Raw genomic sequence first — 23,395 nt, forward strand, 5'->3', positions numbered from 1 at the left:
CAATTAACCTGACAAGCATGTCTTTGGACTGTGGGAGGAAGCCGGAGTACCCGGAGGGAACCCACGCATGCACAGGGAGAACATGCAAACTCCACACGGAAAGGCCCTCTTCATCCAAACAAGGGTTCGAACTAGGAACCCTCTAGCTGTGAGGCAACAGCGCTCACACTCATATCTATATACACCAATTAACCTGACGAGCATGTCTTTGGACTGTGGGAGGAAGCCGGAGTATCCAGAGGGAGCCCACGCATGCACAGAGAGAACATGCAAACTCTACACAGAAAGGCCCACTATGTCTGAACTGGGATTCGAACCAGAAACCAACTTTGAGGTGACAGCGCTAACCACTGCACCACCCATTGATAAAGGATTTCATGAAGATGCAATAAAATATTCAGTGTTTTAGCTAACACACATTTTAGCTGTTGTGTCAATGGCATTGTATTACTTAACTTCATCAGCGGGATCTAAACTACAGAGCAGAGCAACTGTGGCTCAGAGGTGGAGTGGGTCGCCCTCAAATCGGAAGGTCGATGTGTCCTTAGGTGAGACACTGAACCCCAAATTGCTCATTGGGTATCATGATTGGTGTTAATGATTAGGTGCCTTATTAGTTAATGTGTGAATGTGTGTCTGAAAGGGTGAATGTGACATGTCGTGTAGAAGTCAGAGGACTAGAAAGGCGCTATAAGTGCAGTCATTGTATCATCACGTGGTGATAGCAACTTTCTGAACCATTTTTACAAACAAGGTAAGTCCATATTTATGGGAGAAGCTTCGTTACATAATTTTAGTAAATGAAATAGCTGCCTACTTTTACTCTTTGTGTTGATAGTAGATTTTTAAAGCAGTATTCGTTTGTGTAAACTCTGGGCTCTTTTCAACAGTAGTACAATGTTTCTGTTGTGTTTATTGTTCACTTTGTTCAGGAAAAACACAAAACACTTTACAAATTAGAGATGAGTCACAAATCTAATCTCTCTGCCTTTGTGTTTGATTGTAACCAGCTCAGGATTCTGCTTTTGTTCTCTTGCAGCCACTTGATGTTAGCTCTGGTTCTCTCCGAGGCCTGCTTCACAGCCAGTGTGGCAGTGCCAAACCCTGCTGCTTCGTGCTCATCCACAAACTCCTCCAGCTTGCAGAGAGAACACGAGAAAGCAGATCAGACAAAAGTTGATGAGTTAAGGATTTAACGTCTAGGAATGACTTAATGAGTACATACCTGTTGTAGTTCAGCAGGTGTAGAGAACCTTGCAGTGACCCCACTGATCATGGAGGCGAAGGAGAAAGAGCCAACACCATATCTGAAAAACACAAAGCCAAGTCAGGTCAAACCAGAACTGATCCTGAGTTTGGGAAGATGGAAAAACAATATTTGAAAAAGTCAAGAGGAGGAATTAAAATTGAAGCAGCTGAACCAGTTTTATCACCTTCTTCATTACAGGCGTTGTTCTTGCATGTGAAAACCTGGTGCTTCATCACCTATAATGCATTTTGACCAAAGATTTGGCTGTGTTATGCTAGTAGCGGCTTATACAGCTTACAGCCTCAAGCCCCAAGCAGGTAAGGGTTAATCGTCCTTTTCAGTTACATGACGTGTGTTACTAACTTACGTACATTATAACGTTCGTAAGGAACATTTAGAACACTTAGTAAGTTAGAACGTATGTAAACCCCAAACATGACCTTGTTCCTAAACCTAACCAAGTTGTTCTGGTTTCTAAAGCTAAGCCGTAAACCTTTCCCTTCTATTTCACATTGTTGTTTTATTTTCAATCTTGTCACCTTCAGCCCAAGCTGCCTCATGTGACACCACTTGAGGCAATTTATCAGATCTCCCTCTGGAGACACAAAAGGCTCTCTTGTATCTTTTTGGCTGACCACCGGGGTCAGCTCTACACATGGGTCTGTATATGACTGACTGACTGACTGACTGATTACCTGACTGAGTAAGTGAGTGACGGTACTTTCAGAGCCACATAAAGTAAAAAAACAACAACAACAACGACCCGGGAAACACAAAATAAAGGCATTGTGTACAAACGAGGGGAGTCAGAATTCCAGACCGGGCTTTTACTTTTGAAAAAGCATACCGGAAGTGTTCACCTACTTTACTCTCCATGTCTGTGACTTTTACAACAGGAGATGTTAATATTGCTGTCAGAGATCAATAGGGCTCCTCACAATTCATTTTCACCGTGTATTTTCACCGAGAACTGCGCACTGCTCGCAGTAAAAATAGGCACGCCTCCTATTCTCTACATCTTCGCCTTGTGAGTCGCGCGAGATACACGCGTCTCACGCCAGCATTGTGAAGTCTCATCTGTTTTCATGCATTTCAAATGAAAATAAACAAGTCATGCAGCCGTCACACACAGACCATGCTTCCAGCGCCCACAAAAGCATTGACCTGAGACCTAAGGTGTCTATTTGTCATAGGTATTGGAAGTTGTTAACAAAGGTTCAGAGAAGTTGTTGCATGTTTTAATAATCCTGCTTTCTGCAATACCTCCCCCTGGGCTCTGATTACTAAAAGGCAGGTGATGGACATAAACAAAAGCTTAAATGTGTTTCACTTTACAGTGAATAGTGGGGTTTTATTTCTAGTTTATGTATGACCCATAAACAAGTTGTCAGAACTGCAAAAAACTTAAGTAAGCAGCATTTTCTCTAGCAGATGTATATTTTGGTATAGGTTTTTATCACATGTTCATCATCAAAGTTGTTTGTACTACTTTTTTAAGTTGCTATAATAAACAGAAAGCTGCTACTTTTTATATTGTAAGAAACTCGTCTTTGGAATCTTATATCATGTTGTTATCTCTCCTCTGCCTCACATATACACACACAAATTCATTGATTAATGATTATGTGACTCACTGTGTGAACATATATTCCCACTGTTCCCTGACAAAGTCCCATGCCAGACTCTGGCCTACTATGTTGCTGGCCACAGATGTGATGACGGAGGTGGCGTCCTGCTTACGTATCATGGCTGGGTTTAAGGTGTAAGACAGATACCTGTGAGAACAAAACAGAGACATTCTTTACATTGCTAACTGCTCTCTTTCCCTTTTGAAGCATGACATATTGCACTACAATCTCTCTATTATTTGGACTTTAAAATTCAAACATACTTAAATTATTTATAACATCACTATATTACCCTAATCATCTTAGCAAAGTTTGGTATGATTCCAACCTTTCCAGCAGTTGTGTGTTGTTGGTACAGGCCAGTGCGGCCATGAGTTTGCTGGCCTCGCTGGCTATGTTGGCATTCTTGTACTGGGACCAGGCAAACTCCCACTCTGCCTCATCACCTGCTGCCATGGCACTGCAGTACACTACTGAGCGCAGGTTGGGAGCGATCCTGAGAAGAAAGTTGGAGGTAACTCACTGATTAACATAAAAGATGGTCCAGGATTGAGGGTTGGAGAATGAAATAATATAAAAATAAACCAACGGATTGTGTTGAGGGCTGTCCATCCATTGTTTGAACCATGTTGTAGTCAGGTTCTGGCATTCTGGTACTCCAGTCTTGCAGGTCATTTGGATGGCATTCACCTGGTTATACCTGCAAGAAGAGACAAACATGTTTAAACATCAGGGGTTGGTACACTTTTATTTTTTAGGGCTTTACAAAATTCAGACTTTGTTGCTCCAATAAAATTTGGCTGTTCAGTAGAAGTTTTGATTTGTTCCTTTTTTTCAGTTCAACACCACACCGAACTCTGACATCAGCCTGAGTCTCGTGTTTTATCAACAAGATGCATGTTTGTCACAGTTTTCTGTAAGAGCTTTTACAAGCTCTTCATTGCTGGTTGTTTTAACAGCCTGACTAAGGTTGGCGGGTCTGGGATTTTAAATGTAACTTTAAGACTTTATTGTAAACATACATTTTAAGCTCATTCCTTCTCTATTTTACACTGGCAATGATTCCTAAAAAATAATTACAGTGAAAGCGACAGCCCCTGAAATAAATGGAAATTCAGAAATTGACACAAATTAGTTGTAGTGCTGTCAAAAGTCCATAATTTATGCCTAACAACACAGCAATAGCTTTGTGTTCTGTAACTGTAACGGGTTGTGTTGTAGTATTTGGCTGGGTTGAGGTATTTGGCCGCTGTGCAGGATTTGGTTAAATTGTGGAATTTGGTCGAGCTGCGGCCTGCGGTACTTGATTTAGTTGCATTCTGTGGTTAAATTGTGGTATTTGGTTGATGTGGGCTACTTTTTTCAATCGTGTTATTTGGTTGATTTGTGAAATTTGGTTGAACAATGGTATTTGGTTGAATTGTGGTATTTGGTTGATTTGTGGATTTTGTTTAAATTGTGGTATTTGGTTTATTTATGGTATTTGGTTAAATCGTGGGATTTGGTTGATTCGTGGAATTTGATTCAATTGTAGTATTTGGTTGATTTGTGGTGTTTGGTTGAATTGTGGTATTTGGTTAAATCATGGTATTTGGTTGATTCGTGGTATTTGGTTCACTTGTATTTGGTTGATTTGTGGTATTTGATTGAATTGTAGTATTTGGTTGATTTGTGGTGTTGATTTGTGATATTTGGTTGATTTGTGGTGTTTGGTTAAATCATGGTATTTGGTTGATTCGTGGTGTTTGGTTGATTTGTGATGTTTTGTTGATTTGTGGTGTTTGGTTAAATCATGGTATTTGATTGATTTGTGGTGTTTGGTTGATTTGTGATATTTGGTTGATTTGTGGTGTTTGGTTAAATCATGGTATTTGGTTGATTTGTGGTATTTGGTTGATTTGTGATATTTGGTTGATTTGTGGTGTTTGGTTAAATCATGGTATTTGGTTGATTTGTGGTGTTTGGTTGATTTGTGGTGTTTGGTTAAATCATGGTATTTGATTGATTTGTGGTGTTTGGTTGATTTGTGATATTTGGTTGATTTGTGGTGTTTGGTTAAATCATGGTATTTGGTTGATTTGTGGTGTTTGGTTGATTTGTGATGTTTTGTTGATTTGTGGTGTTTGGTTAAATCATGGTATTTGGTTGATTTGTGGTGTTTGGTTGATTTGTGATGTTTTGTTGATTTGTGGTGTTTGGTTAAATCATGGTATTTGATTGATTTGTGGTGTTTGGTTGATTTGTGATATTTGGTTGATTTGTGGTGTTTGGTTAAATCATGGTATTTGGTTGATTTGTGGTGTTTGGTTGATTTGTGATATTTTGTTGATTTGTGGTGTTTGGTTAAATCATGGTATTTGGTTGATTTGTTGTTTTTAGGGTTGAGTAGTCACATGTGGTTCATTGGTGTTTTTTTAGTGGTGATGCAGAATTTGATAGTGTTGGGGAATTAGTTTGTATTGCAGAACTACGGCAAAAAGGTGAGCATGTATTGTCACTGTGTTGTGCTATATCAGTGAGAACTGTGACTTTGTTTGCTTGTGTTTTCTATGTTTATTTTTTCTTAAATAACGGTTTGTGGAGCTCTTAGGGCAACTGTAGTTTCCAGATGAGTACACTCACTGGTCAGTGTGTCCTTCAGGAACACGGGTCCACTCTGATGTCATTTTCTTGTAGTACAGGTAGAGGGGAGTTACCAGATTCTTTATGTAGTCCTACAAGTATAACAGAGGTGAGTAAAGGATGCTGATTTGTCTGTAGGCACTGCCTTGCCTGCTAATAACCTCCAGGGGGCATAAAGAGTAACAAAGTTTATTTAAATGAATCTGCTTTGAGTTCAGTATTTTAAAGATCAAAGATTTGCTTTGTTTTGAGTTAATAAAACCCTGCAACAGCAAAACAACAGCAAAACACAGATAATGTAGTTTACCTGCAAAGGCTGATATACCTCAGTACGGTCAAACATGAGGTAGTAATAATGCAGATTATTCAGAGTAGACTGCCAGGGCATGTACTCTCTCTCAACAGACAGATAATGCATTAACCTCAGAGGGTCGGCAGGGTGGACCAGCTGAACCCTGCAGAGAGAAGAGACTTCTGTTTGTCAAAGGTAACGTGTTGTAAGAAGCATCTTTCTTGGTTTGACTTTCTGATTCATTGAGACTTATGAGACCAATCATGAATAAAGGATGAACAACTGCAGCAAATACAACAAGCAGCTTAAATGACATACCTGGCCAAATTGAAAGCATCATCCAGAAGCTGGGCTCTGTTTATGACTGGTATCTCCTGCACAACAACGTAATACAAATAATTATTGTGCAATCTATAAATACCGACACATGTTGTAACAGAGAGAATGAAAACAATGAGAGCTTTATAACAGGTAAACCTCAGGAACAAAGCCTGACTGTGTACCTTGTGCTCTGAAACAAGCTGGAGGAAGAGTCTTTCCCGGTTCGAGCCGTCATAGTGTACCCGGTAATATCCAGTTGCATTGATATTGGCCAGAAGCCATGACGACCGCAGGCTCATATCAGGGTTTATCGCTAACAGAGAAAACAAAGGAAAAGTCAGACATCAGAGAGCCTTTTTAACAAGACATTAGTTGTTTTTGATACAACACAAATCGGACTTGTTTGTTCAGCACATTAGACGCTCGATTGGATTGAGAGCTGGGGAATTTTGGAGGCCAAGTCAACACCTTGAACCTTGTTCCTCAAACCATTCTTGAATCATTTTTGCAGTGTGGAAGGGCGCATTATTCTGCTGAAAGAGGCCACTGCCATTAGGGAATACCGTTTCCATGAAGCACCTAAGGTTCCCCAGCAGAACATTGTCCAAAGCATCACACTGCCTTCCCATAGTGCATCCTGGTGCCATGTCTTCTTTAGGTGAGCAACATCTTAGACTGTAGATGGACGACATGACAACATGACAACCCTAAAAGTGAAGCCAAAACATTTCAAGCGCCCCCCTGGTGACTGGCTGCAGTATAGGTCATAAAGCCCGCCTCCTCCATGTTAACAGATGGGACATGAGTCAAACGAGAAAATCAATTCATCAGAAACACAACTTAAACAATCACTACAGTCATTGAAGTTTCTATATCTGTGAACGACTGCTTCAGACCAACACAAGAAGCTGTTTTGCTGTTAAACACGCCGGCGTGCGGGATCTTTGCTGTTTTTTTCAGCAAGTTAAGTGTGTGTTTTGGTTAGCGGAAGTGGCTACAGCGGCGCCACCCACCATTCTCTACTGTGCAGATTCTGGCTCCAAATAAGGTCACCATGGCAATATGGCAGAACCTATCACAGGGGCTATATTGGCATCAATTCCGTACAATGAGAGCAGAAGGAGACGAGTCGTCCATCTATATAAACAGTCATTGAGCAACACACACACACAGACACACCCAGCCAGCCATATGATGTAAAACAAAAGCGTGATTCATCAGACCAGGCCTCATTCTTCCATTGCCCCATGGTCCATTGTCGATGCTTCCTGCGGTGGACAGGAGTCAGCATGGGCATGGGTAGTCCCATATGCAACAAATTGTGTTGCACTGTGTGTTCTGACACTTTTCTATCAAAACCAGCATTAGCTTCTCAACAATCTGAGCTACAGTAGCTCTTCTGTTGGAGCCAGTCACACAAGCCAGCCTTTGCATCAATGAGCCTCGGCCCCCCATGACCCTCTCGCCAGTTCACCAGTTTCCTTTCTTGGACTACTTTTGGTCGGTTCTGACCACTGCAAACCGGGAACACCCCACAGGAGCTGTAGTTTTGGAGATGCTCTGACCCAGCTGTCTTCACAATTTGGCCCTTGTCAAAGTTGCTCACATCCTTTTGCTTGCCAATTTTTTTCTGCTTCCAACACATCGACAAGGACAAAATGTTCACCTGCTACCGAACATATCCCACCCACTGACAGGTGCCATTGTAACGAGATGATCGATGCAAAATGAAAGAATTTTTAATGGCAATGCAGAGAGATGGGGCAGCTGAAATGCCGCCTGTGTTGACCCTGCAACTGAGCAAACCGCTCACGCACGACAACTCAATTTATTCTGATTATTCCAAATTAAAAAGGAAGGGTAAAAAGATTCTCTGGTGTTAGTCAATAATTTATTATATTGAGTAATATATTTATTATATGATGTATGTTTCTCTTCATCATAATAGCAGGTGCTGCAGTTTAACTAGCGAGCTTGTGTGATCCCACAGCATACTCTTATAAATACGAGTGTTGAATCCTTATCCTTTAATGATTCAGAGACCATCTGAAATGCCTTCATCTCCTCGTGTCTTGACGATTGCAACAGCCTCTTCACTTTCCTCAACCAAAAGCCAAAGGATGGACTCCAGACTGAACAGATCTCAGCTCACTTTTAATCACAACCAAGAAAAGTGACCACATGAAGCCTCTCTCTTCACGGCCTCTCTCCATGCAACATATCATATCATACCTCTTGGCCACATAGGAGCCAGTTGATTTCAACTGTTTCATTTGCCTTGTTAAATGACTACTTGAATTGCCGGCTTAACTTAATTAAAATTTTGGTGGAGGTTATCCTGGACCCGCCTATCAAGGCCAGGAGCGTCACCTCAAAAATGCCCCCATAACCTAATCATTTCCAGGACACCAAAACGGCTCGAGCCAGCCCTGACAGGATCACACATTATGAGCACATTATTACACACCTTCCTTTTCCATCAGCCACCAGATATTTCTTTGGACCCCATCGCTCTTCATCCACCTTATAGGAATCTGCCACTGGTAACTGAGAGAGAATACGTCATGTTTTGTTCATTATTTTGGCAGTTAAAGGTAGAGGGTAAAAAGAAGGAAAGACAATACATACCTTAGTTTTACAACATCTATGCATTCTGTTAAAATGAAGCAACTCGTGATTTATACTTTGAAGGACAATATAACACCTGTAGATGTTTTTGTGTTGCGTACTTGTAAGGTGATTCAACTGTGACAGCAGAATCTGGATCCAACAGGAAGTGCTTCTGGGATACCTCTCCCGTTATGGTATTTATGGTAACCAAAGGGAAGCCCATCTGGAGCACCCAGTGGTTCATGATTTCATCAACTGGACGAGGGAGTGGAACATTATTGGCTTTCACAGCCTGTTGATAAAGTGACACAGAGGAATTGATAAGTGGAGATGAGCATGTCGACATGGGTTTTGTGTTCCCATCATTGCCGATCGTAGCCGAGGCGATAATTACCTGGGTCTAGTGCAGAGTCATTTGACCTGGGTCTGGATGCCGATTGTAACCTTTCCCATTAAGCAAAAAAGCCGGGTGTTTTTTGACCAGTGGGAAACGGGCTTAAGAAGAACACCCTGAATCGTCTAAGCTTTTGTGAGTTGAATCTTTGCACTTCTGTTTTTTGGCTGCGTCACTGTCCACAGAGCGTTCAGGAGCAACAAATCGAGTCTCAAAAGAACTTTTCAGTGTTCATTGTTCAGGATTTTTTTTTCAGGAGACAAATCATCCACAGCGAGCTCCTCCTCTACAAAACAAGCTAGTAGAAACCTTGAATAAAATAGTGTGACGTTACAAATCGTATCTTTCAGGTGCTCTTCCACAAATCTTTAGGGCTACAGCTAACTTAAGTTGGCCAGCTCTCTAAAACCATCAACAGGTTGCCGTTTGCCGGGGTTGAGCCTCGCACAGCTCCGGACTGATTGGTCTCCTGATTATAATAATAATGACACTATATTATTAACAGACAAAATAATTTTTTTAACACAAAAGGTGGAATTGTTGCCATGATCACTGGAAACTCGGAGCGTGACAGCCCTTATATTTATCATTTGCACAGAAAGGGGCCAAATTTGCCCTGAATGTCTGCACAATGACTCATTTAAATACACGCAAACAGCACAGGAGCACAGAGACGCTGTTCGCTCTGTAGCGCACTGTGGACTACATTCAACCCTCTGCGTGTTCTTGAAGAATGAGTCTGTTTGTGCCATCAACACAGGTTTAGCGTGTGCAAAAGCCATGCAACCCTTTCGTGAATTCCCCCCTTAGACAGAAGTTTTCTGGAAATATTAGAATCTCAGCATGACAGCCAGAATCTGGTAACGTGAGACTCGTGTAGGCCGATATTGAAGTTTTGGCAAGAAATCCAGTATTACCACTTCACATGACGTGAAGCCAGTAGGATAATATAGCCCCTGTTCCTCTCTCTTAACTACAGTAACAGACAATGATAGTGACATTATATCCCATTTGGAGCAGATAGCAAACCAAAGGTCATTGTGAGCTCTGAGACATTAAGGTACATCAAGGCGTCAAAGAATTTGAGCCCAAAGTCGCTCAACAAAAACTTCGGAAAACAAGAACTTTTTCATCTTACCATTTGTAGATGGTCCCACAAGTCATTCCCTTCTGTGTTACCGTAGGCAAAGTGATTGAGGTAACTCTGGAGACAAACACAAACATTCATTTCACGTAATTAATTTAATTCACAATAACTAATACTTTGTTAACGCAGCAAAAATGTTTCAGTTTGGTTATGTTTAGGCACAAAAACTTGGCTATGTGAAATAAAAGGTCATGACCTGAGTATAAATTATCACTGACATAGGTACTTAAATGAGAAAACAAATAACATTGACCACTGGTCCAGTGTTTGTTGGACCCAACCATTGCCCCCAATTGACACCCCAGTTGGACTTTGGTGCCCTTCATGCTACATCACTTGACTTTAACGGCCTATCAAAACAATAAACCAGGACAACATCCAGGAATGGCACTTCAGGAATCTACATTGTCATATTCTTATATGCTTCCATGTTTGAAAACTCACACTGAGTCCCTGGACGAAGACGGGCTCTGTGAGGACATCAGACAGCATCCTCAACACTGATGCACCCTGGGTCACACAGGGAGAGGGCAGAGGGTTAGTCCATTGGATAAATCAACTAGTTTAAAAGGCTTATTTGTGCAATTTCTATTGTATAGCACAAAAAATCACACAAAATATAAAAAGCAATGAACAGTAGTTAAAACTCAATAAAAAACTCAATAAGAACATGCAGAAGGTTCATTGTGGCCTCTGCTGAACCCTGAGACAAGCAATGTAGCGGTGTTTGTGCTGTAATGTATTATAAAGGAAGATTTTCAGGTGTGGTTTACCTTGCTGTATGAGATGGTATCAAACTGCTCAGTGATCTGGTTTGGCAGGATGATACTGTCCTCTTCAGAAGACAGAGGATGAGAGGAAGCCAAGGCATCGACTGCCATCACGCTTTGTAAATCATCGAGTACAATCAAATCTTTCTGGAACAGACACACAGACAGAACCGTATTAAAAGGTAATTACAGTATTTTCAAACCTGGGCACTATGTTTCCATACTTTGGGCTCACCAAGACTAATGAGTACAAGAAGATTTGGAATGTCTCCTGAAGCTCTTTTTCAGCCACCAGCAGCAAAACAGGCTGTAATGGCTGCGACAGAATCCTTGGGGGCAAATGTGCCCGATCAAAGTACGTCAAATAAAAGTGATTTTGTTTGCAATTCTTATTTTCAGTCTCTAACAGCATAAAAAAAGGAACCCTACATAGATAGACATTTTAACTAAAGAGTAACATGCTTTTTATTGAAACCAGCAATGACACCCTTAAAGCCACCAGACTCCATAAACAAACACAGTGATTTTACATCATAGAACACTGGTCTCTGCTCTAACGCTGCAGAGATCAGTTTGTGTTACTAAGTGTTATACAAAGAATATGTTGGATCCCAAGTAACCATTTAAAAAAACAAAGTCACACAATCACACCAACAAACTTACTGACGGAGGCGGCGGCAAACCAGCAACTCCTGTGTACTGCAAGGTAAAATTACTGCCTTTTTCTAAATGGGGCAGCTGTGGCTCAGTGGTAATGTCATTCGTCTCGCATTACCATTTAAGAACATCCACATATTTTTAATGTGGGACGTCCTTGCGGTCGATGTCCATGTGTTGGCTCCCACAGCACCAGCTGACTGGCTGGGAGCTCCCAGTGTCTCTGGTAATGACAGGCCAGCCTCATCCTCCTGGATGTTATTTTCTCACTCATAGGTAACCCCCTATATAGCTCCTTAAAGGTGACATGTGTTCTGTTTGATGTTAAGAACTACACACAATATTCTAGTATAGCATCCATCATGGGACTTCTGCAGGGTGGCCTTCAGGGTCCAGCGTTCACATCCGTGCAGGAGAACAAACTCCAAGATTGCAGAGAAGAAGCTCAGCTTGTAGGAGGAGGTTGGACCTCCACATACTGGCCATACTTTTTAAAGCCTTTTAAGCTAGAGCCATCACTTTAATGTCCTATACTCTGACGAACTGAGCCATGACCCTAGGTATATCAAGTTATTGACCTCTTTCAGTGCAGTACCTCCTGTTGTACTAAGAGGTGGATGGTACGGGAAGATGTTGTAAGTGATGACCTCGGTTTTTTTGGGGGCATTTAGCCAAGAGAAACAAAAAAAAGTACTTTTATTGTATGGACTTTGATCAGGCACATTTGTCTCAAAGATAACGTTTGCAGCGATTACAGCCCGTTTCATGGCTGCAGGCTTATCCAACCAACCGAAGCAATTCCAAAACTTTTTGTTCATATAACTCATCTAGATCCCAATGAGTTAAATAAGGTCCCATATTTAAAAATCGAATGTCTAAGCAAAGTTGATGTCATGCATGTTGACAACAAGACAACACTTATTAAGTCCATATGCACAGATCGCGGTGTTCTCACCACGTTCCATGCCGGCTCGGCGTAATCGGCCCCCAGGTACGCCACATACGAAGCAAAGCCCTCATTCAGCCAGACCTCATTCCACCAGCGCAGAGTCACCAGGTTACCAAACCACTGAAACACATAATCCAAAGGTCAATTGGTGAACTAACAAATGGGCTGATAAATAAGTCGATAAAAACAATCTGTTCACCATATGTGCTAATTCATGAGCTATGATGGTGGCAGTGGACTCTTTGTTCCTGTTGGAGGAGGTCACAGGGTCATAGAGAAGTCTGGTCTCTCTGTAAGTCACCAAACCCCAATTCTCCATCGCACCAAAGTAGAAGTCTGGCAGAGCGATTTGATCTGTGAGGCAGAGAGCAGGTTTACAGCTTGTTGGAGGAACTAAATATGCCTTAGAACAGCAACATTTCTATTCATACTTTATTGGAGCATATTTAGTTAAGCATATTAAGATGAGAGGTTGGAACTCATGAGCAGCGAGGAGTTATCAGCTAACACAAGGTAACCATGCTCTGAAGCACACCCTGCTATATTGTCTATTTTACTCTAAATAGAACCATCATTTACAAAATGAACATCCTGCTGTATTGAAGACTTTACACTAATGATGTGAAATGTTACCAGAGTAAATAAATCATTTGAGAAGTAAGTTGAGAATTTTCTCATTGACTTAATTTAACAGACAGTGGAGTCGCCCCCTGCTGGGAACTAGAAAAATAGTGCCGGTTTAAATTCCCCATTCCTCATTGGCTTCATTCTTCAGACCCTGAGGCTATGTGCACGTCTTATACGCAGTCTTTGGTTGACATCAGAAAAAGAAGGCCCAGTATGTCAAGCCCTTTTAACATTTAATCAGTAGCAGTAATAACAATTGTAGATATCAACAATTGCTTTCTGACTAGATTGAATTCCAAGTCGACATATCTATAATGTAATTCTGACTAGTTGCAATTCTAATTAATGATATGTATAACTCCCTTCTCACTCGTCAAAATGTTAATTATCAATATCAAGAAGTAAATTCCCACTAGTGGAAATATCAATTATTGATATCAACAATTGAATTCTTACTAGTAGCAATGCTCATTGTAGATATCTACAATTGTTCTTACATTACAGACATCAGAAATTGAATACTAGATATCTAAAGTTCAATTCTGACTAGTCAAAATTAAATTACTGACATGTCGCTGTGGAATTTTAACTAGTAAGACTGCCAGTAACAATTATATTTCCCTATGTAACTAGTCAGAATTTAATTTTAGATATCAAAAAAGGAATTTCCACTAGTTAAAAACGTCATAGTAGATTTCTTCAATGACTTACAAACATATCCAAAATTAATATTGTAATTAGGGTGACATATCTGAAATGGATTTTGCATATACCGGACGTATCAGAAATGCAATTGTTGACATCTGAAATGAGGAAATGCATTTCCACTAGTCACAATCCCTTTACAACATGTTGGAATTTAATTATATCTGTAATCCTTATTCTTACTAGTCAAAAAGGAATTACTGATATCTATAATTAAATTAAAGATATCTGTAAATCAGTTTTGACTCGGCAAAATGTAACGTTCTGCATGTGAGAATATATTTGTAACGTATCAAAATTGTTTTACAGATATCTTAAATGAACATTTTCCCTAGTCAAAATGACAATCCTTTCACAGTTTTTAGGTTCTTTGTGTCGTTTTTTTCAACGTATTAATGAGTAGCATTAAACTATAACAACTAAACTGAAATTGTATTTTCGGTAAACTAGACAATATGTCTGAAATAACTGTTGGATATTTTGTCTGGGCAAGAAAACTTCTATACATTACTGCTGCTATTAGCAACGAACAGGCCCTCGCACCTTTACAAAAGTCAGGAAGTTGAAGGGTGTGCGGGCAGTCAAAACAGACCAGAATTGTAATGTCCTTTAAACAGAGCTTGAACAAGTTAATGTCACATCTTGCGGCCACCAGGTGGCACTAGAGAACATACAGTTATCATGTTGTTGTATAAATAAGAAGTTTGGACCAAACAGTGTAAATGTCCTGTAATTTAGATGATGTTTGTAATGCAAGGTTTCCTGCCTCTTACCAATGAGTGGCATTATGAGAAGGATTCAATATTGGCATGTAGATGTGTTCAGGCCAGCTCTCTTATGTGCTTGTAAATTTGAGGCAGATTGTATATGAAGTAATATCAGTTTCCTGTTTTATGGGGAAACGTTGAAATAGGGGGGTGCTGTCCGTTTGCTTCGCGGTCCTTTTAAAGACATGAAACCTTTCCACCTCAAACTTGGTCCTTTGTCCCTTCATGAATAGGTTGAAGCTCCAAGGAAGAGGAGTTCAAGTACAGACAGAATTGTGAAAAATATGTAGTGTTATTGTATGGCAACACAACCCAATTGAGTGATGCTTACTCTGGTGTTCTCACTTGGTTTAAGTCTGTTGGGTCAGGGCTAATTTTCCTCTGGCTGTTCTAGGTCGGGCCTTGCTGTGCTGGTACCTTCGTCTCTCTGTTTTAAATGTAATGAATAAATGTTGTGCTTGGACAGGTTTGATTTACCCATAAAGACCTCTACAATAGAGTGATTTAACAAGGGGGGAAATAAAGTTTCATGGCATCTTATATTAAAACATTTGCACTGGATCTGTCCATGCAACAAGGATAGACGTTCAATGAAAACAAACCAATAACTGAGTTATAACATCAGCACAAACTGAAGCATGACATCCCAGGACCCTGTAAGGGATTCTCCATTGATTTTAGGAGCCTCTTACCTGACTTGCTCAGAGGGTAGGAGATGTTATAGTACAGCTGGAAGAAGTCCAGTATGGGTCCGGTCACATTGAGGGCGTAGCTCCCCTGACCCTGCTCAATGGCCGCCCTGCGAGCCCAGATACGGATCTGAACACACAGCATGTATCAAGTGTTATCTTGCATTAAAGGTGTTATACTAAAGCTTCATATTTTACTCTGTGATACCTGTGGAGTAGTTCAGCATAATTTACAGTTAAAAAAGTCATCATTTTTCTCACACTGGTGCTCTCTGCAGGCCCTCACCCCTCGATCCCACAGGATCCGTGTCCGGTGTGTTCCGTCGGCGCTGCGGTTCTGGTCCGTCAGACGGCGCAAGCCCTAACCCACAGTAAGCGTGTCTGGTCCACAGCGCAGCAGTGCACTGGCCCAAGCTGCTGGATTCGGGAGATCACAAGATCGCGGGAGAAATGCGAAAATCACGCAATAACAACAGTTCAGTTTGCACCCCCAACGTTGATTATCTGCTCATTTAGAAATCATTCCGTGATTCCGATAATTAAAAGTGTTCTTTTTTCAAGATTTCAGTGTGTTGATCTGAAAAAAAAACCCCGGAAAAAACTGGTCGTCTGTATTGGTCTGTACATGGTGTTTTATTTTGAAATAACCGGATGCTCTAAGCTGTTTTCTGTCTGACTTCCTGTTTTGAACGATCTGCTCTGTTGAGCTTGACCAAGCTTGAAGCAGCCTCTGTCAAAAATAGACTCGGCACGTATCTTTAGTGGGACCGAACGGAGAGACGCTTCTGGGATGCGCCGGAGACGGATAGTGGTGCGTGCTGTGGAATCACGAGCATTGACTTGAATGGGCGTGATCGACTCCGGAGGTCGCAGTGCACACGGCATGCGCTGGAGACGGATTCTGTGGAATTTGAGGGTCATACAGCCTCTGCCTGAAACTCATTCCGCTCTGTCCCTTTAAGGAACCCCGCCCCTTTGAGCCTGCTTTCTTCTGCTGAGGCTGCACTATGTGACATCACAAAGTACAGCGTGTAGAAAAAACTGTGTGAAACCTGGCGCTCACAGCAGCCTGCAGACTGAGCTGAGAAGTCTGGGGATTACTTCAATATTTATATATTATTAAGTTCATTTGTTGAAACAGAACGCACACAGCATCATGGTCTTCATGAGGTCATTCATGTGTCATAGGACTGGAAAAACAAATAGATGTTGTGCAATAAGAAAGTTGAACTTAAAACAAGATGTGTTTTCACAATTTGCATTTAACCAGCATTTTCTCTCTTCCTTTTTTACTCCCTGCTCAACACTGTAAAGATTGATAGAGCTAATGACTTCTCTCCAGCAATAACTGAAGAACAGTGCAGAAACATGCGATGTTATCAGGCGTTAAGTGATATCAGACAGTTACCAGAGTGCCTCCTTGTGTAGCACTGATGTGTTTGTAGTCAGAGATGACGATGGCGAGTAGATAGGTGGACATTTTCTCGGTGGGTTCAAATGTGGTCTGTGTCACGGCTACACCATTGATAGTGGTGTTCACGATATCTGAGAGACACAAACACACAGATTAACAGACTCGTAACAATGAGATAGTCACACCTATGGGCAATTTTAGAGTCACCAAAGAACCTAACGAGCATGTGTTTGGACTGTGGGAGGAAGTACCCAGAGGGAACCCACGCCTGCATGGGGAGAACATGCAACAGGAAGGCCCACTTTGTCGTACTGGGATTCTAATGAGGAACTGTCTTGCTGTGAGGTGACAGTGCTAGCCATCGCACCACCGCATCACATCATGTTGGGATATTGCTCATGTGGGAGGGTGAGCATGTCAGGCAGGTTTGAAGAGGCCTGATAACAGATAAGGAAGGAGGCAAATAGCTCATAGCGACCAGAGGCCTGTACTATGAAGCAGGTTCAGCAGCAGGAAATCAGAGCCCTTTGTGCCGACATCTGAATGACAATATTCTATATATGTTTTTATGTGTTGTAAAATGACAAATAAAAGAGCTCTATTCTTGCGCGCCTACCTGTTTCCATGCCGTTGGACAGGGCCACAGTCCCCGCGGGGTGGATGAGAGTTAAATAGAAAACAGCTTTTAAAGCCGGCTCATCGAAACAAGGAAATGTCTTTCTGGCGTGAGTTGGATGCATCTGAGAGGTGGCGACAATCCTGGGAATGAGAGAAACAATCTCAACACAGAATTTAAAAACAAACCAATAATGTCGATAAAGAGGATCACAGACTAAAAAACGTACTTCCTGACTCCATCCTCTTCATACTCGCTCCTGTAGAAGCCGGCTAAGTCATCAGCTAGCTCTCCAGTGAACTCGGTATACAGCTCATACGTCTGTCCTGGAGTTAATTTACCATTCAGCTGGATGACCATGTACTGGGTCTCAGGCTGCAGCCAGATGGACTTAAAGGTGGGAGCAGAGCCACCACCTGGAGAAGAAGAGTTGATGGTTCGAGTTGAACATCAAGTGAATGTTAGAAATTAGACATTTGTTTCACTCTCTTTCATCAATATTGTAATGATAGTAATATTGAGCTAATTTACAGGATGTGGTTACTGTTGAAGTAAGTATCTGCTACAAATAAAAGGTCTAAATTCAAGTAATTTTCTTCAAGCAATCAAATGGTGATGGAATGTGTGTACGTGTGTTTGTTTGCTTGTACCTGTAGCGTTGAGCCTGGCGATGTGTGTGTTCTCCAGCCACGTGTAGTTGAGTTTGTTGGAGTGGATCAGGATCAGATCTGTTTCATCCACACACTCAAACTTCACAGTGGATTTTCCTGATGAATGGAAACAGAAAACAATTATATGTCTAAATGAATAAATAGATGTGCATACAAACACATGTAATCCATAACTAGATGAAGGTTTGTGAAGGTTCTGACAGGACATAGACTCAGGTGCAGAGAACAAACAGGGGAGCAGTCTTATACAGGAAGTCAGTCTGAACAAGGCAAACAAGTCCAGAGTAAAAGTCGGCAGAAATACACAAAACGAAGCTCAGTCAAAAAACGGTTATGGAAACTTTAATGACTAGAGTGATTGTTTTAGGTACGTCTCCTCTCACCGTTCCTCCTCTACTCTGCTAAGCCAGAACAGATCGGCTGCAGGAGCCGTATTTGTCAACAGAGCTGTCAATCATGGTGTTAGAGCCCCTTTTTACAGCATCGAATAATTAATCAAAACTAAACTTCTCAGAAACACTTGGACATAAATCGGTATAATAATAGTTTTAATACATTTTTATTTATCTGTCGTGTATTTTGATTTTACAGTTTGACCCATGTGCCATCTGTTAACATGGAGGAGGCGGGCTCTATGACCTATACTGCAGCCAGTCAGCAGGGGGCGATAGAGATGTTTTGGCTTCACTTTTAGGGAGCTGTTATGTCGTCCATCTTTTTATACGGGACTCTCTAAAAACACAGTGTTGTACAGGGGCTGTGCCTCACTTCCTGCGTCACACAGAGTGTTGTGTGCCTGATGTGCGTTCTTGTCGGCTTACATTCGGCTGTCTCATCAGTTTTTGGATAACCTAGCAAAACCGTTACCTAAAACATTGTTTATTAACCTAATCTTTGCCTTAACTTCAAGATTAATCCCACAGGAGCCCTCATGCCTGATTGTAACTTCATTGATAATTTTTGTATTTTTTGTGATCATTGATTTATAAAGATACACTTAGATTGTAGCTCATTGTGCTGCTGGCACGGCTACAACCGTGACGAGACTTACCTGCAGATTTTCAAATGACTTCTACCTGACTGTTGACAAAGTCTGAAATTGACCAGTATGACGTTATACTGGAAAATATGAACAACTTAATAGTGCTAAAATATGCTGACATTTAGGTTTAGACTAAATTATGTCCAACAGCAGAAGAATCAGTCTGTACTCTGATATCAATGTAGTATACGTGCCTCAATAGATGTCCAGCCCAAATGAGCTTACAGGGCAGTAAGCTTCCATGTACATACATGAGGTGCAATTCGCTTTAAATTTGTTGACAAGCTGCTGACTTTGGGGTTATAGCATTTAACCCACATTAACAATAGACTCCGGTAACTTCATTCTTCATAGCCCCGTGCGGCCAAACGTTACCAAGAGCTCCGCCTGTGAGGCTTGTTTCAGAGGTAACCTGTTAACATAAAGTTAGCTTGCTAACAGTAAGTGCTGAGATGGCTGACGGACACGGAGCTCGCCGACGCATGGACTGTTACGTCCTACAGAGCCACGGCTATGAAATACTGTGTTTATAGAGAGTCCTCTTTTTATGAACTCTATGCTTCAGACCAACACAAGAAGCTGTTCTGCTGCAGACTGAGCAGAGGTGATGGCTCTTTGCTGTTTTTCCAGTAAGTTAAATGTGTGTTTTGGTTAAGGGTCAATACTGCAGCTCCACCAACCGATCTCTACTACACAGGCTCCAAATGAGGTCATCAGTGCAAGATGGCAGCACCCACCTCAGGGGTATTTCAGCTTCACTTTTATACAACAACAAACATGAGATCTTTATACACAGTCAGTGGACAGCCCCAACAACTGAGGTCAACACAACTGCAAGAAATGGGCTGATTCCAACCTTATGAGCCTCGCTTATAGTTTAGACTTATGTTTGCTTCTTGATCTAGAGTCAGGAAATCTGTGTTATTGTTAATAGACTGTATTGCAGATTTCCAGCAAGCTGTCAGGCCTGGCAAACAGCACCATCTTGTGGCTAACGGTTGAATGTTATGAAGTATAACAGATGTAATCCTGGCTGCTCAAGGGGATCAGGACCAGATGTTAGCTGACTGTATCTGAAGGTTTGGACGTGGACTGTATCGGGGGAAACAGGAGAAATTAAAAACTGGAAAGCATATTCGATGTGTGGCCGGACTTGCTGCATATTTACTTCTTTATGTGCCAGATGAGAGCAGGATGTATTGACACAGTGTTGTAATGCTACATTCCTGTGGGGTGATATCTTTCTATAAAACAGCTGTGACTGTTCGATGTTTCATATATTCATTTTACAACATGTTTGAGCCCCTTCATGCTGCAAACACACAAAACTACTCACTTCTGAATGACGCTTTTATCTAACATCCATTCAAGGACAATCTAACCTGCAGCAAATTGAGCAGGACAGAAATCAATGCAGCCAAAACATGCCGTGAATAAGAAGCAGGTGATCACCTGTGAAAATGTAGAGGCCGGTGTGTGGGTCAGGGCTGAGACGAGGCCACAGGGTGATGTTGTAGGAGTCAGGGACCAAACCAGCAGGGAGACGATATCTGAGAATGAACACAATTTGAAGAGGACACCACAGACGGGAGAGGTCAGAAGTGAAAGGAGCTTCTGGGTTTCTAAAGTGAAGACGATGCAGAGGTGTCTTTAACCTGTATTCTTTCTAACGGCCACCCCCAAGCCACAAAACATTACTCCGGCCTCCAAAAAAACGTCTAGAGTATAAAACTTCCCAGCAAGCTAAAGACGTCTTTTAAACGTCTGGGCTCGATAAAGCGCTGATTTAGTCCGGCTGTGTGTAGCACATTTTAGCCACAGCTGGCAAGATGTATGAAACCCCATCATGTAAGCAAAGTCAACAGAGATTACAAGGTTTTTAGTTTCATTTCTTTGACATGTTTTATGCATAGCCATGATTTAGCTCTGAATTAGACCATCAGGTGAAATACCATTAACAGATGCTTTAGTGTCTAATACCCAGTGAGCACCAACCGGGATTTCAACATTGAAATTTGGCTGGAAACAGGCTGAAATCAGTTCTGAATGAGAGCTAATTTGATGTTTTTTTCAATCGGTTAACAAACGGTTACGACATTAACGTGTCAGAAACACATTTTTGTTTCATCAATTTGTTAATTTGTTCATCATAGCAGTGAAGGATGACGAACGTGATGACTGTAGTGCCATTTCTCTGAAATCATTTTGCAGCGGTGTGTGAAATCCAGTCTACACAAAGACGTAATTTCAACACATTTAATTTTACAGAGAAACATCATAAACACAGCGCTTTATATTAAAAGGAGAAGTTTTGAACATTCTCCACAGAAGAAGAAAAAAGAAGCCTGCGCATGTCCAGGTACTTCGGCTATGCAGCTCTGACTACGAAGGCAGAGCAACCCCTAGATGCTGATGTAGTTCATTAATACCTAACGGACATGAGATTAACAAGAGAGCTCGGTAGCCAACAGGGACTCCAGGTCAACCCATTTTTGCAAAAATAAATTTTAGTGACTGTGATGCACTGCTCAATTATATAATCATTTTAGCCGCCATGAGACTTGAAAATTGCTCTAAGCAGGTGTGAAGGTGTGATGAATCTTGTCTTCAAATAGACGTCTACTAAACTTTCACTGACAGCCTTAATTTTGCTGTGTTTTAGCCCAGCTGCCAGGTATACGTATTGATGGCTATAAGCCTTCTATTAGCCGCAAAATAGCTTGCTGGGTTGAGGTTCCAAGAAAAAAAAAAAGGCGGATGTCACAGTGGCTACACATATTCTTATATACAGTCTATGGAGGAGATCGAGAGTGAGGCGAGCCATCATTTGACAAAAAGTATTGCACATTACAAACTGTCAGACGGAGCAATTAACTGCACGCTGCTTTTGTTACATTTTCCAGGGCAGAAATTTAAAGTGAGTGATACATATGACTGTTAAAGAAAACAGAATGAGATTTTTTGTTGAAAACCACCACTTAAGCATGTACAGGACAAAATCACAAAAGAGATAAGAGGTACAGCTTTGTCCACAGGGGGCGCCAAAATCAACGCAAACCTAAAGTTTCTCACAGGAGCTTTAATATATATATATGTCTCCATCCCACTTTTGGGAGTTCTTGTTGTCTCAGAATCACAAAAAGATTTCTGCAAAAAGCTTCTAGGTTCAGCTAATTTAGCTTTCATTCATGAAAGACTTAAGACATGTTTCCACCTGGAAAGTAGCAGGAACCTTTGGTCACAGGATCTAATTTTCAAGGAACTAAAAGGTTTCATTAGCCTATTGTTGTCTGTGTTTTTACTATGGTCTAGAAACCGTAAGATCAGGCTTATTAGTCCAACAAAAAATGAAAAAAAGTGTCTCTTTTTACAAAATTACAACGCAACTACAACGCCTTAGTTCCTGTACTTTTGGAAAGTTCCACCCGCTAAAAAGGGACTTTTTGGGAGATAAAATAGAAAGTTCCTGTGGTGGAAACGTGGCTTTACGGTCTGTGTTGCACCAACAGGGAAAATAATGAAACGGGATTCATATTTATATACTATATATTAAAGTTTATCTCTCAATCTTGTATTTTAGTTTCACTTGAGGCACCCTGTCCCTGTGTATCTGCTGCACAGCAAATTCTGTATAATGACTAACATCCTTCGTGGACTCACAAGTGTTCAACATTTTAAGTCCTACCTGTTCCAAGGAGCTGTGACATCATCTCTTGTCAGGGCAATAGTCCACAACGTGACAATGGTTGTCACAGAGACCAAGGCTAAGACCACGATCGTAATGCACAGCCAGCTGACTCTGCATCTTTTCTCCATGTCTTAAAAAATGGAATTACACTTCTTCAGTCGCTGTTAAACCCCCGCTGCAATCCAAAAAGTTGAAGGAAGTCTCAGCTCTCATGCAGATAAACACACAGAGAGGATTTCCAGCGTTCAACTGCCTGCCTCATAACACAGTGCTCTCACCAGTGGGAATACATGGATGATATATTAGAGAAAATGGCTGTCATGGGAAAGGTCCAACTGGAAATTGTTGATAAGGATCAGAGTGATAGATTATATACTATACTAATTATGTTTTAGTGGATGTTACGTAACAGCCATAAAACACAACAGGTCAGCTGAGCATTTTACCGTCTCTGTCTCACTGTGGTCATAGGTCAAACTTTATTTGTCGCCTGTGTTGTATTGTTGTTATGGAAACTGCTGTGCCTAATACTGTGTG

At 41.3% G+C, this 23,395-nt stretch overlaps 1 protein-coding gene across 1 annotated transcript; it reads right to left on the reverse strand.

The window, feature by feature from the left end:
- Window positions 1-967: 967 nt before the first annotated feature.
- Window positions 968-22,986, reverse strand: LOC138612719 (aminopeptidase Ey-like). The gene is made up of 23 exons (XM_069686122.1): window positions 22,856-22,986; window positions 20,623-20,720; window positions 18,108-18,224; window positions 17,687-17,873; window positions 17,458-17,600; window positions 16,836-16,972; window positions 15,431-15,557; window positions 12,839-12,993; window positions 12,646-12,759; window positions 11,037-11,180; window positions 10,708-10,773; window positions 10,255-10,320; window positions 8,842-9,014; window positions 8,580-8,659; window positions 6,295-6,425; window positions 6,110-6,165; window positions 5,807-5,954; window positions 5,500-5,591; window positions 3,467-3,577; window positions 3,206-3,373; window positions 2,884-3,024; window positions 1,226-1,307; window positions 968-1,138 (listed from the first exon to the last, which is right to left on the reverse strand). Exons 1-23 carry the CDS (start codon window positions 22,984-22,986, stop codon window positions 968-970), a joined length of 2,838 nt encoding a protein of 945 aa, XP_069542223.1.
- Window positions 22,987-23,395: the final 409 nt, after the last annotated feature.

The sequence above is a fragment of the Semicossyphus pulcher genome, unplaced genomic scaffold (genome assembly GCF_022749685.1).
Source record: "Semicossyphus pulcher isolate SPU_LCO1_2020_fin unplaced genomic scaffold, fSemPul1.0.p SCAF_8, whole genome shotgun sequence".
NCBI lineage: Eukaryota > Metazoa > Chordata > Actinopteri > Labriformes > Labridae > Semicossyphus > Semicossyphus pulcher.

Excerpts from the sequence above, each read along its gene's own strand:
- LOC138612719 (XM_069686122.1), bottom strand. The coding sequence starts at position 22,986 with ATGGAGAAAAGATGCAGAGTCAGCTGGCTGTGCATTACGATCGTGGTC. Across the intron at positions 5,955-6,109 it reads GATGCTTTCAATTTGGCCAG|GGTTCAGCTGGTCCACCCTG; the intron begins GTATGTCATTTA and ends TTCTCTCTGCAG. Across the intron at positions 3,025-3,205 it reads AACACACAACTGCTGGAAAG|GTATCTGTCTTACACCTTAA; the intron begins GTTGGAATCATA and ends TTGTTCTCACAG.